Genomic DNA, 12302 nt, shown 5'->3' on the forward strand with positions numbered 1-12302 from the left:
CTCTAATTCCCGATAGGTTCGTTACAAGTAGCCAATCATTATCTAAGGCGATGGAGTGGTAGTGGTTTCTGTGCGAAATGTCATTTAAATAATTCTTCGGTACTGAGGTAAGAGACCATTGCATTATTATGATACTGTTGTTGTGAGCAATAATCTTTTTTAAATAGCGAAAGTCAACAATGGTACAAAATGCGTGGCTAGTACTGATACCTTCTCGTTTAAATGGGGAGGTCACTCGTTTTTTGAATTCAACAAATAAATCGAATATATACTTGTCAGGATTGATTGTGCCTTAACTATAGAAAACTGAATTGTGACTTTACCCCCTTGCAACAAAAACGTGATTAAATGTAATCTATTTTGCTATGAGGCTCAAAGTTACCTCATTTTAGCAAGCTTTTAAGTGTCAATTGGTCTGTGCTTTTCGTCGTATTTTAAGATGTGTTATTAACATCTCTCTTATATAAACAACATGCATACACAACATCTTAATAAGTAATAAAGTAAGTAATTCGTTCATGGACTCATACAGAATTAATTTAACGAATTCACACGGCTGTGTTTAAGATGTGGGTATATGCATATGAATATGATGCAGCTTTTTAAATGGTGGCTTTACATTGTAATCCCTTCCATCCCCTACTGTACCGTCCCTATAGTAAATTACTGGTTTCTGCCTCCTGAGATCAGTGATGCAATATACAACACGAATTGCAGCAAAGTATATGAAGTACTATAGTAATAAATAAGTAACATAATAAATCAGTGGTCCCAATACAGTAACCATTTTCGGATTTCAGATTCCCTGGCAATGTATTGTGAATCAATCTGTGCTGCCATGTTCCCCTTATACAGTACTATAATGTCCTTGTAGGGGTTGACATTGCCTGTAGTGTACTGTTTAATGGCAATTTCCATATAATACTAACGTGAACTCCATAAGAATAGCTGGGGATTTTAAAGTGTTGTCATAATGGGTTTACCACATTGTCATTAAAGTTACCCCCAAATTCAATGTGCAGACTGGGCATTGAACCTTTGCTAAATTGAGCAGACTATTTTATAATCCAGTATAATTAATCTAATCTAATCTACTAATCAAACTGCAGGCCCCCTTGCCATCAGCTTTTATAGTCTTAAATTAGCAGCTACAGATCTTATATTTTGACTAATTCACCCAAATGGTACAATTATGTTATTCAGAAACTGCTTGGAATGAGGACCAAACATTTCTGTAGCTTCTCAGGACTTCTCGGGCTTTCAGACCCCTGCTAGATACATGCATACATAAATACATATTTACATAAGTTTAGTTGTGTGTGTGATTGTTTTCCTACCTTTTTGTTTTTGCAGTATCAATAGGGTACAACAACAATGAGTCGCTTCCTGAACGTGCTTCGTAGTTGGCTCGTAATGGTGTCAGTCATTGCGATGGGGAACACGGTGCAGAGTTTTCGGGATCACAGTTTCCTCTCTGAGAAACTGTACACTGGAACACCGGAGTTTGGTGAGTGTCTTCATAATACAGAAAGACAGTGCTGTAGGGGGGGGGTGAGCTTGGTGCATCTGACTTAATTGAGAAAAACATACTGCAGGATTCTATAGTAGTAGATAATTATAAGAAGAGAGGCTGTGTAAAGGTTTAAGATTTCAAACTAAGGGAGCAATCCTTGAGAAGTTTTGATATTATCCGATATCATCTTAAATCAGGTGTATTTTATCCAGTCCTGACATATTTATTGTCACAAAGCCAAGATTTGTAATGCACTGTTCGGAAAACCAAATGTACTGCTGGAGAGCAGTGTGTGGATCTCACAGTTTTGGGCATTGTGCTCTGTGATGAAGCAATGTAGACACACCCTGGTTATACCACATCATAATAAACCTTAATGAAGACCAGATACAGACAGAGTAGCATACTGGAACAGTTTTCTGTTTTCTCACTCGCTCTGGGTTGCAATAGCTGGAGTGAAGATGCCTACAGACTAAACATAATCAATAATTATGTGGTGTAGATCGCACATATGTTGGTGCCACACACATTGAGTGGCTCATTATGATTAATAAACTGAAACAGTGTCACATTATCTGTGGAGCTTCATCTGGCAGCCATAGGAACGTTTTTTTTTTTCTGCCAAATCCCTTTTTAAATTTAAATTTATTAAAAACACTGTCTCTGTCACATAAATATCTACCACCAAGTAGAAGGTTTATAGTTTTTGATTGATGGTTTAAAGCTTGGATGTAATCAAGGCTTTTTACTGAATTTCATGCACTTCCACTGAGTTCTGATATTGATCATTTATATAAGACCTAATCCCAAACCTAGTCTGTAACCCTATCCCTAATGTTGACCCTAATCTTGTTATACGTGTGATTAATATCAGAACTCCGATTAAGTACAGAAGGTATTCATGATATTCCTGTGGTTTTCACACATCAATTTGTTAAGAATGGGTGCCCATTATTGTAATGTGTGACCATAATAATAATAATATGGAATATTCGTTATCAGAAACAGGAAAAAAAAAAACTGTTTCATCTTTAAATCTAGAATGTGAGATTCTGATTTGAAAAGTAAGTGCTCTGTGTCTATATTTCAACCTTTCTTTCCAGTAAACGGCCTTCAAGCTCGAACCTTTGGAATCTGGACCTTGCTGTCCTCCATCATTCGCTGTGCCTGTGCCATAGACATCCAGAACAAAGCGTGAGAAATCTTTCGCAATTCATCACGCACGGGTGCATGTTGTAAATCTAATGTAGCTTCATAATGTTTTTCATAAATACTTTGACAACTCTTCAACTTTTACCACGTGTCTTGCAGGCTCTATCATATCACACTGTGGACGTTTGTTCTAGCACTGGGACACTTCTTGTCTGAGGTGTTCATTTATAAAACTGCCCCTCTGACTATTGGAGTTATGGCACCACTCATAGTGGCAAGTAAGTAGAAGACTTTTAAACATGATTAGTGAAACAAATATCTTCTGCCACCCTTGTTGGTTTGAGAACTTGGATTTCACAATTATGTTACTAAACATTTAATGGCTGTTCATCAGTAACTTAGGTATAAATGTTGCAAATGTTGAGAAGAATTTAGAGATTGTCCCAGAAGGAATTCTATGGTCAGTATTCAGATTTATCGGTCTCCATAACGGTCCCGTCTTCACTGTGGCAGGTTTCTCCATCGTGGGGATGCTGATTGGCTTGCAGTGCGTGGCAGAACCCCAGGAAGTGGTGGGGGCGAGGCAGAAGAAACGCAATTGAGCGGAAATGCGGACAGCTTCCCATCACGCATCGTGCCACAGGGCCAGGAAGGCTGCAACGCCTTCTGCTGGACTGAGAGAAAACGTTTTTATCAATTTGTAAATCCCAGATCTCATTTTGGGAATCAACAATTGCTTCCTTTTTAAGTAAGAATGTTTAATATTCATGTATTTTACTGTACGGTATGTGATATTGTCTAGTAGCCTTTGCGCCAACCGAAACAGAATCTTTTACCCATCTGTCAGATGATCACAGTCCCTTGAAAATTCAGGGAGCAAAACTGTTTCTCCCATCATTGGGGATGTGGACTGTTTTATAAGGCTGTGCTTACACAGTTTAATTCCCTGTACTTGTAAGTAATGTGATCTCTGTTCTCATTACTGTGCCAAACACCAGTGAAAGCATACACATAGGAGACGTTTGAAACAGCAGTACGTGACGCTGGGATTAAACTGAACTAGATGAGAACTGTTAACAAAAGCAAATACAATTTTTAAAAATGACCAAAGCATACAAAAAGCTATATTTTAAAGATATTTGATACAAGTAGTTCACTTGAAATCCATGTTAAAAATGTGAATAAATAAATGTTAAATTGTAAAAAAAGGAAATTTGGGAACATGAAAAAACTGTGCCTTTCATTTATTATATGGCATTAAGTATTTATGATGATTAAAATCTTTGTTTTAATCATTATGCATTCTGGGCTGTCCATTAGTGGTTAATGACAGAATGATCCAAACTTTTGGAGGAAAAATATGTCAACAATAGAGCAGTTACATAGGATATTTCTGAAAAAGTGTTCTGACATTTTATAAAACTATAATGATGATCTATATTATGAATCTCCTTTATTAAAAGAGCATTAGGCATTTCATTACTCTTTATTTAGGATATCAAAAATATCAATAACAATCTCTTGTAAGATTCCATAATAATTACAATACAGTTCTAAATTGTATGACTCAGATATGCCTGATATCCACTGCATTTTCAAGTTTATCATGTATATTTAGTTGTTCAGTAACCAACAGATAACTGAACTGCTACAGGGAATGGAAATGTTAAACATAAGTAGTCTTTAGTCTTCATTATGGAGGTCATCATACTTAAAGATTGAAATTGTATTTAATGTACACATGACAAATGTGATGACATGAAATGGAGCATAAATACATGTTCTGCTTGTAGAGCATCAACCTAGATTCATTTAGTGTCCTACAGTGTGTCATTGTTACTTCTGTTAGTTTCTGATTCTCTGCACTGTGAACCTTGAGTTGATGCCTCTAACAAAGGCATTCATGCCAGTCTATATGAAGTAATACTTCAGAATGTAATACTAATAAGTGACATTTTACACTTTCCAGTGATAGAGCTACGTAGATGCACGGCATCTATTGTATCTATGTGGTGCTAATCAAAAGCACGCCACCGAACTTGAAATGCTAGACACTAATAATATCAGCTTACAAGGACAGCTAATATTCTACAGGTATAAATATATACAGAGGTGTAAATATCCACTCAGCATGTCCTGAAAATTCCCTGGCAAATCGGTCACTTTTAATTTGAGCTTGTAATTTGTATGTATGTAAATGTATACATTTAGTAAAATAACACTTTATACAAAAGTATACTCTTTAGTCTTTTCATAATTAGTTGTTGATCTTAAAAAATAAATAAAGATATTTTTAGAGTTAAAATTTTTGAAAATACTCTATTAGTTGTAATTAATGGGAATGGGATTAATTACACCTTCAAAATACTATGTTGGTCACAAACATAATCAACTCTACATGTACAGCCAATTAACATTTTGACAGAAGTTGCTAAGTGTTAGGACTGAAATACAGTCTATAGCGAACATCCACAAGTCACTATGCCCTTAATTGATATTATAATTTACACTTAAGTTTGAACTAAACCTGATTCTAGCCTCAAGACCATGATCTGTACATTCCTTCAAGTCAGCTTGGTTCCTGATAACTAGCTTGTGCTCCTCAGCACCGTACTGTGACTCATACCAGAACACAAGCTTCTTACCCAGAATCTCATCCAATTTGTAAAGTATAACAATGCACAACAATTTAAAAAAAAGATATAAAACATGAAATCAGTCCAGTAAATATCCTACATACAAACAAAACAAGGATTTTCTTCTTTCGTGTTCCACGTGTGAGCATCCGAACACACGGCCCTCGGTATGACAGACTACAGCTTGGCCTCGTTCAGGATGACTGCCGAAGAGACGCATTCCTCTGGATTATCTGCTGAATTCTAGCAAATAATAATGAATACACAAAATGTGAGATTGTGCAAAGATAGGAACACAACACTGAGTAACAAATAAAGACAAAAACGACACTGAGACATTATTATCCACGAGTCTGCAGCCATGCAATTGTCAATACATACAGGAACCGCCCTTCCAGTTCTCACAAACGCATCTATCTACACACAAAAAATACATTTCACAAACATTTGCTATATTTCTGAGGCTACAGAAAGAACAAAATAAGGTTGTAAGTTTGTGTGAGTAAATCACTGAATCCTGATGTTGAGTGACTTTGAGATAATCTTCATATCCACCAGCATAAATACCTATTCAAAATACTCTTCCTCTGAGAGAAAGCTGCACCCACTGTGGGTTTTTTAAAGTTTGCTGTAAAAAAAATCCTAAAACAATCATAAAACTTTTACCTTCACTCTAAGTTAAACACTTTTCTCCCCAGTAAGGTTGCAAACTGTACATTTGCCATTTTATCCTTCACAGTTGGGAATCCTGTAGCTTTAGGAGATTAATTAAGCGGTCATACGAAGTAAGTTAATGATCCCTTAAACTGCTTGGGGTGAGAAGTGAAGAGACACAGAGTGGACGGCCAAAACACCGGACATAACCCGGCATACTCCAGGGCCAACCTGATTAGACATTAACTGGAGCGATAAACGTTTCAATGTCATATTATCCAACAGCTATTAAGAAAAGCAATTAAATATATACAGGATGTAACCTGCAACACCACATTAATAACTGGGAGTGTCAGGGGTGGATCAGTGCAGAATTAGTGCAGAAAAACTCATGACTTGTTCCAGGATATAGTCTGTAATCCTCTCAATACAAGCTCCTAAAGTGTTTGTGTTTAATTTCCCACCATTCTCAAAAGGAAAATCAAATTTGCAACGTGAAGAGAGGCTGTGTGTGAAGGATTTATAATTGTGAATATAGAATAAACACTGAATTTGAAACAAAGGGTGCTGATTGGCAGAAGATGGTAGTGGTTCATCCTACCTTGAGGTTTTTGTGTTTAGTGTGGTTGGGTTAGTGATCAAGGGTGCAGCAACTGGGGGTTGATGGGCGCTGTGGCCCCATAATCCTGATGTGGGGAGACAGCAGCTGCAGTCTGGAACAACAGCTGGGGTCACGCACAGCAGCACCAACACGCTGCTCAGACCAACATTGTGACCCCCCTCCAGTCGAGCAAGGTAACATTCACTGCATTAGGCACGAAAGGAAATCTCTGGGAAAGGGAAGCTTTTGAAGACTTAGAAAACTGTGTGGGTGTTTCCCAGAGGAGATCTCCTTTCCAGAGTATTTCTGATTTTATTTTGACAGTGCGGTTCACGGCACGGCTATACTTTTGAGAGTTTGATTAGGACTCCTCGGGGGGAGCATGCTTATTTGCGAACACTTGGCTCAAACACAGGCATGTCTGTTGGATAGGTGGCAGTTAAACAGAAATCAAGGCCAAACCCTGTTAAATGCCAGTGACTGCCCATCCTGCAGACTGTACTTCAACTGATCAAATATCCCAAACTTTGTTTATACTGTACACCCACAAAAGTGACCAACAGGCCAGCTTTTTGCTAACCCTCAGAGTTAATATAAGGAGCCACCATTCATAAAACACATCATGCCAAAAGAGGATTTGGTCTTTGATGAACAAGCTCGGTTTGCTTTTGAGCCAAGCTTTAGGGAGTCCAGAAATTTCTAACACGATTACAATTGTTAAATCACAAACTTACATTTTCGCACTGTATCTGTGATCAGACCTTAGCCCTTGGCAGAGAGTGTTACACAAGATGGGGTAGGGATTGTGAAAGTCAATGTTTTAGACTGAGAAGCGTATTGAAATGCCCCTGTAAGCATGAATTCATTACAGATTACTGTAGAAGGTCAAATCGTATGAATTCCCCACACCCAGCACATGGAAAACCAAAAAACAAGATAGATAATTGCCAGGAGAGGTGAAGAATAAGTGACAGGATTCTGCAGAAGGAAGGAAGATGCATTGCTCTCATTGTCACATTTTCATCACAAACACAGAATAAAATCGGCAACACCAACATTTTTATATTTTATACAAAAGCGTGTTTACTGTCCAGTTGCTGGGGTTTCATCGCAAGACGCTGCCAGGCTGGGCAGGTTTCCAGGACTGATTTGCTGTTAAATGGGCAGGTGTCGTTACGCACACTTATCCTACTGTTGCAAGCTCTGGAGAACACACTGAGCATCTCCTAACAAAACTGGAAACAGTTGTTTTTAAAGACAACCCATGTTTGTGGTGTTCATATGAAAAGGCTGATGTCAGAGATCAGGAAGGAGGAAGTATTCACAATTTTTTTTTCTTCAACAAATTTCCTGGTTTTGTTTGTAACCTTCTTCCGAGTCTATAAATACTGCACATTACAGCGATCCCTGCCTCGAATGCCTGCCTGAATGTAAGAGTGGAGAAACTCCAGAGAAGCATACACCATCAGCCCCCACAATCCCCCGCTCCACAAGATGGGAAAGACCACCCTGCACTTACACTGGCCGCTGCTGCCTGATTTGCCTTCTGCCTCCGGAGATCGGACTTTATAAAACCTGTAGGACATGAAAACACGCAGGACCCAGGGTTAGCTTGAAAGCAACATTTCTGATGGTATTTCACAGTACTATTATTTTCTTAATTTCGTTTTCTTGCAGCCATGAAGGCGATTATTCAGATTTCTTCCTTCAAGTTCAAAGAAAAACCAAAAATGTTTACAGACGTAATTGCTTCTGTCCACTAGAGGGCAATCTTTGCCATGTTATACATAAATATACAGAATTCTCCAGGATTCCTCAACTTTTAAATTGCTTGATTGAAAACGTACTGTTTTAAGAGAGGGCTCTGTTGCCACGTCATACAATCACCTGCTAGAAAGAAACCCTGGATCGATATCTGGATGTTTATTCCATAGACACTCATACCTGTCATGATGGACCCTAATAGAAGGAATGCACAGAGGAAAATGTTTCCAGCTAACGTCCCAAAGCGGTCGATGATTTTGCCTTGACAGATGGTAAAGATGATGCCAAACACCTGGGAAGAGAGACAGATGTTAGTAGTCAGGCCTGAACATGCACTGGGGCCACTCCAACTCCCCTGCTGACATCACAGCCCTCGTGCCACTCCTTTAGCACACTGACAGCCTATCAAGGTCTCTGTCCACTGTACGGGACTTCCTTCTATTCTTAATCATTTCTTGGACATATTTCATAACAATCACCTGAACACATTTAAACAGGTTTAATATTAATTAGTGGTTTAATATGTAAGTTTAGGGTGTGTAGAACACTGACATTTGACGTAATGGAAAACCCCAGAGCAAGAAATTTCCATTAAAGGTTATGCATTGTCTCTGCCTCTACAGTTATCAGGGTAGGTAAATAACCTGTCTGGACAAGCATGGTGACATTTAGGAGATGGGCTAACAGAGGACACATGTGAGTGAAGAGACTGGGTAAGACTCACTGCTTTGGAAACACTCACAGAACAAGATTATATAGACCTTCAGCAGGGAGTACGGACAATGTAGAACATCAGCAGACAGCAAACAGAAAAACACTGAATGTACCTCTACAATAAAAGCTGGCTTAGACTTCCTGAACCAGACAATTTTTACTGAAGGAATAAAACAATAACTACATTAATTAAATAACTAATCTGGAAGATCTTCCCATCTCTGCCCCAAACCCAAACTTCCTCGAGCCGAGATCAGGCTAGCGGAGTCGGTCAAGGCTCGGATTGAGCAGCGCCCGACTGCGGGGAGAGACTCACCTGGGCCGAGCAGTTGAGAAGCCCCGAGGAGGTGCCCTCAGACTCGGGGTACGTCAGCTCCACTGCAAACTCAAAGCCCAGGGGCAGGTAACCAGTCATGAAGAATCTGGGGAAAGAGCAGCAGCGCCCGTCAACATCAGTAAACCAATCTCTAGGAAACGTTTCTATTTAAATCGAGACGTACAGACTCTGGGTATTCTATTTTTATTTTACACGTATTTATGGTTTACTCAGTGTATAGGACCCACAGTCCCAAAGAAGATTGGAAACACTGCCGTTGTTTGTTTTGAGTCAAGTAAAGTGGCACAGCAGGGGGGGCTACATCACTTAAAGCAAATATTATTGCAGCAATGGGATGGCATCTATTTTCCTTGCATCTGCCTGTAAGAGCTGTGATCTTACCCCAGCGTGCCTGCTGTGATGAACACCACCCACAAGTGCCCCAGATCCAGAGTGAAGGCATACACCACCATCCCAATGAAGGACATCACGTACACGGCCAGCGTCGTCTGTCTAAGAGAGGAAACAACACGCGTATTACAGACCAAAACATTCATCTCTCTTACGCAACACAGTTTAGCCTCGTACGGAAGGACACTTAATTCACTTGAAGGGTTGGATGTTCATTTTTATTAGCAAGTCATTGTACATTCCTTCAACAATTGATTCAGGGTTTTGTCATTTCCCTGACTACAATATCTTCATTAACTAAAATAAAATCAATACTTCCCCAGTAACACGCAAGTGACAATAAACCAAATGGTACTAGGGGAGACTTTTCAGAGAAGGGCTCCGAGCACTGGCCCAGAGAAGTGCCGCTAGAGAGAATACACACTGGCACCACATTTGAGAAAACCAGAGTGACAGTGACGATAATCCCAGAGAAAACAGGCCTCGGGCCCTCTCAGCGCTGTCAACACCATCACAGAGGAGGAGAAAGGCAAGACTTAGTCATATTTCTGTTCATCCTTAACTTCTTTTGTAGCCAGGATACTTTAAACAAACAGTTTTATATCCACTGGCCTCTCTTTGTATAAGGCAACACATTCTGCTTTGCCATTTCCTGTGTGGATATTCCACATGGAATCACAACCAATCAATTGTCTCCAGGTTTTCATTTATAAATGCATTAAATGGTGCAATCACTGGAGGTAGGATGCAAATATTTGTATTGTTTGGATCGCTTTCAAGTGCTAGGTTAGGTCTGCTGTTAGGTAAGCACTACATAACAGAACTGATGTGTGTTTTATGGAGAAGCGATAGGCATTTCATTAAAAACAAAAACAAAAGAAAAAGAGGTAATAAAAATATTAGCTCTATTACAGAGGGATAAGCCAGTTCTAATTAAGAAGCTGGCTGCATGGCACCTCCAAAATCCGGCCAAATAAAACTTTATATAATCCCAAGCTAAGTCCCTGGTACAGAGAATTCTTCACTTCTCAAAGAGTTTTCACGCTAAATATCCTGAGGTTTTAGCCGGAAGGACGTGTAGATAAAAGCTGTCAGCCTCTATTCGAAGGGGAATGCATCGGATGTGACATTCAGCTCTTCTGGATATCCCAAGAAGCTTGGTCTGAAAAACCTTATAATCCACCCAGACGAGTCTTTGTAAAGGAGATTTTAAAAGATGATTCAAGATAGGCCGACGTAATTAGTGATAAAGAGAAGAACAGCACCGAGTCTGAAGGAATGTAAGCCGCAACACGACTTTAATGAGAAGCTAAAGGGACGCGGTTACAAACGGCTCATGGCATCGAGAGGCTTTTCGAATTTAGAGACCTGTGGGACCTGGGAGTAGCACGTATTTGGAATCATCTGTGTGTGTGTGTGTGTGTGTGTGTGTGTGTAAAAGGGTAGTACATATTAGGAAACATCTTTAAATGTACCCCTTACTTGTAAAAGTACAGCAAAAACTGTATTTGAATGTATTTGAATGATTATCATAAGTCAAAATGTCTTCTTTTGAGTTGATGGGCAGTGTTGGAAGGCTTATGCGTGATTTTGATACAAACGGTTTCCTAAGCACACACTTTTTAAGCACAAACCGAACTGACAAAGATATAATGAGAGCTACTTCCTCGGGAGACGTTCCCGAGCACGGGGGGCTCTGGCAGATTGACTGACTGACAGTCCGACACTGTGGGGGAATCCCGAGAAGATAAACCGTCAGCCCTGTCAATGACTGCTGGGCACAACAGGGCTGCAGAAATAAAGCCCTTCATTCCATTTCAGAACAGATACGGAGGCAATATTTGCTTTCTCAATAGATCACACTGATCTGACAAAGAAGAGTTATAACTGCATCCTTATTACCACACATCAGAGTCATTCCAAAGATCATCCCTCGGCACTATCTCGAGATTAAGTCTCCCACCACACAGCTTATCGTGTGACCAACACCCAACACACTGGGCGCAGATCAATTCTCAAAGAGCGTTTCTGGTCTTTTTGAACTCAGCGCTTTATCAATTCCAGAACCTTCAAACACTTTTCAGTTTTTAATCCAAAATCCTGGAAAGCACTGGCATGTCATCCTGCCACAGATGACACTGAGCTGGTTAGCAGAAAAAGGTTTTGTGACAGATAAAGTGTTGACTGGCTGGCTTACTTGTAGGTTTTCGTCTTGTCGAGCCAAATGCCACAGATGAGAGACCCAACCATCCCTGCGATGACAATAGTGAGTCCAATCCTGCCAGCGTTCACCTCTTCACCCTGTGGGAGCAAACAGAAGGTTTGGGTTGAACTTTACACAGATGGGTTGTCACCTTGGATCCTGTTCAATGGAGGAGTTCCTCTGGGATTTTTACAAACCCACAACCCACCTTCAACCACTGATTATTTTTTCAAAACAAGAAAGCACCATGGAGATCAAGCTTTATCAACGCCGCACACACAACATCCTGTGTGGATTTCTGTATGAGGTTATCGCATTCTTAAAGCCTTTTCAAAGCT

The 12302-nt window shown here is 39.7% G+C and overlaps 2 protein-coding genes across 5 annotated transcripts in view; one reads left to right on the forward strand and one right to left on the reverse strand.

Moving 5' to 3' along the window:
* On the forward strand, nucleotides 1–3339 carry erg28 (ergosterol biosynthesis 28 homolog). Its single transcript, XM_066694077.1, has 5 exons — nucleotides 1–107; nucleotides 1354–1507; nucleotides 2617–2707; nucleotides 2825–2943; nucleotides 3179–3339. The coding sequence occupies exons 2-5, from the start codon at nucleotides 1375–1377 to the stop codon at nucleotides 3265–3267; spliced, it is 432 nt and encodes a 143-aa protein (XP_066550174.1). The 5' UTR covers nucleotides 1–107; nucleotides 1354–1374; the 3' UTR covers nucleotides 3268–3339.
* flvcr2a (FLVCR choline and putative heme transporter 2a) overlaps nucleotides 3209–12302 on the reverse strand; it is a 25181-nt gene continuing 16087 nt past the window's right edge. The window contains exons 5-11 of one of the 4 annotated variants that reach the window (XR_010805147.1): nucleotides 11959–12062; nucleotides 9753–9863; nucleotides 9351–9456; nucleotides 8501–8612; nucleotides 8076–8131; nucleotides 5406–6668; nucleotides 3209–3339 (exon numbers count right to left, since the gene is read on the reverse strand). Coding sequence is in view for 3 of the 4 variants with exons in the window: in XM_066694075.1 (XP_066550172.1) it covers nucleotides 6594–6668; nucleotides 8076–8131; nucleotides 8501–8612; nucleotides 9351–9456; nucleotides 9753–9863; nucleotides 11959–12062 (564 nt within the window). In the remaining variant the exon portion in view is untranslated. Of the gene's footprint in view, nucleotides 3340–4376; nucleotides 6669–8075; nucleotides 8132–8500; nucleotides 8613–9350; nucleotides 9457–9752; nucleotides 9864–11958; nucleotides 12063–12302 lie in introns of those variants that run through there. The other 3 variants (XM_066694075.1, XM_066694076.1, XM_066694074.1) reach the window with 3 other exon arrangements.

This window comes from Amia ocellicauda, chromosome 21 (assembly GCF_036373705.1).
Source record: "Amia ocellicauda isolate fAmiCal2 chromosome 21, fAmiCal2.hap1, whole genome shotgun sequence".
Lineage (NCBI taxonomy): Eukaryota > Metazoa > Chordata > Actinopteri > Amiiformes > Amiidae > Amia > Amia ocellicauda.

Coding starts and splice junctions, on each gene's coding strand:
- erg28 (XM_066694077.1), top strand. CDS start 1,375: ATGAGTCGCTTCCTGAACGTGCTTCGTAGTTGGCTCGTAATGGTGTCA. Junction 1,508..2,616: donor CACTGGAACACCGGAGTTTG/GTGAGTGTCTTC, acceptor CTTTCTTTCCAG/TAAACGGCCTTCAAGCTCGA. Junction 2,944..3,178: donor GGCACCACTCATAGTGGCAA/GTAAGTAGAAGA, acceptor TCACTGTGGCAG/GTTTCTCCATCGTGGGGATG.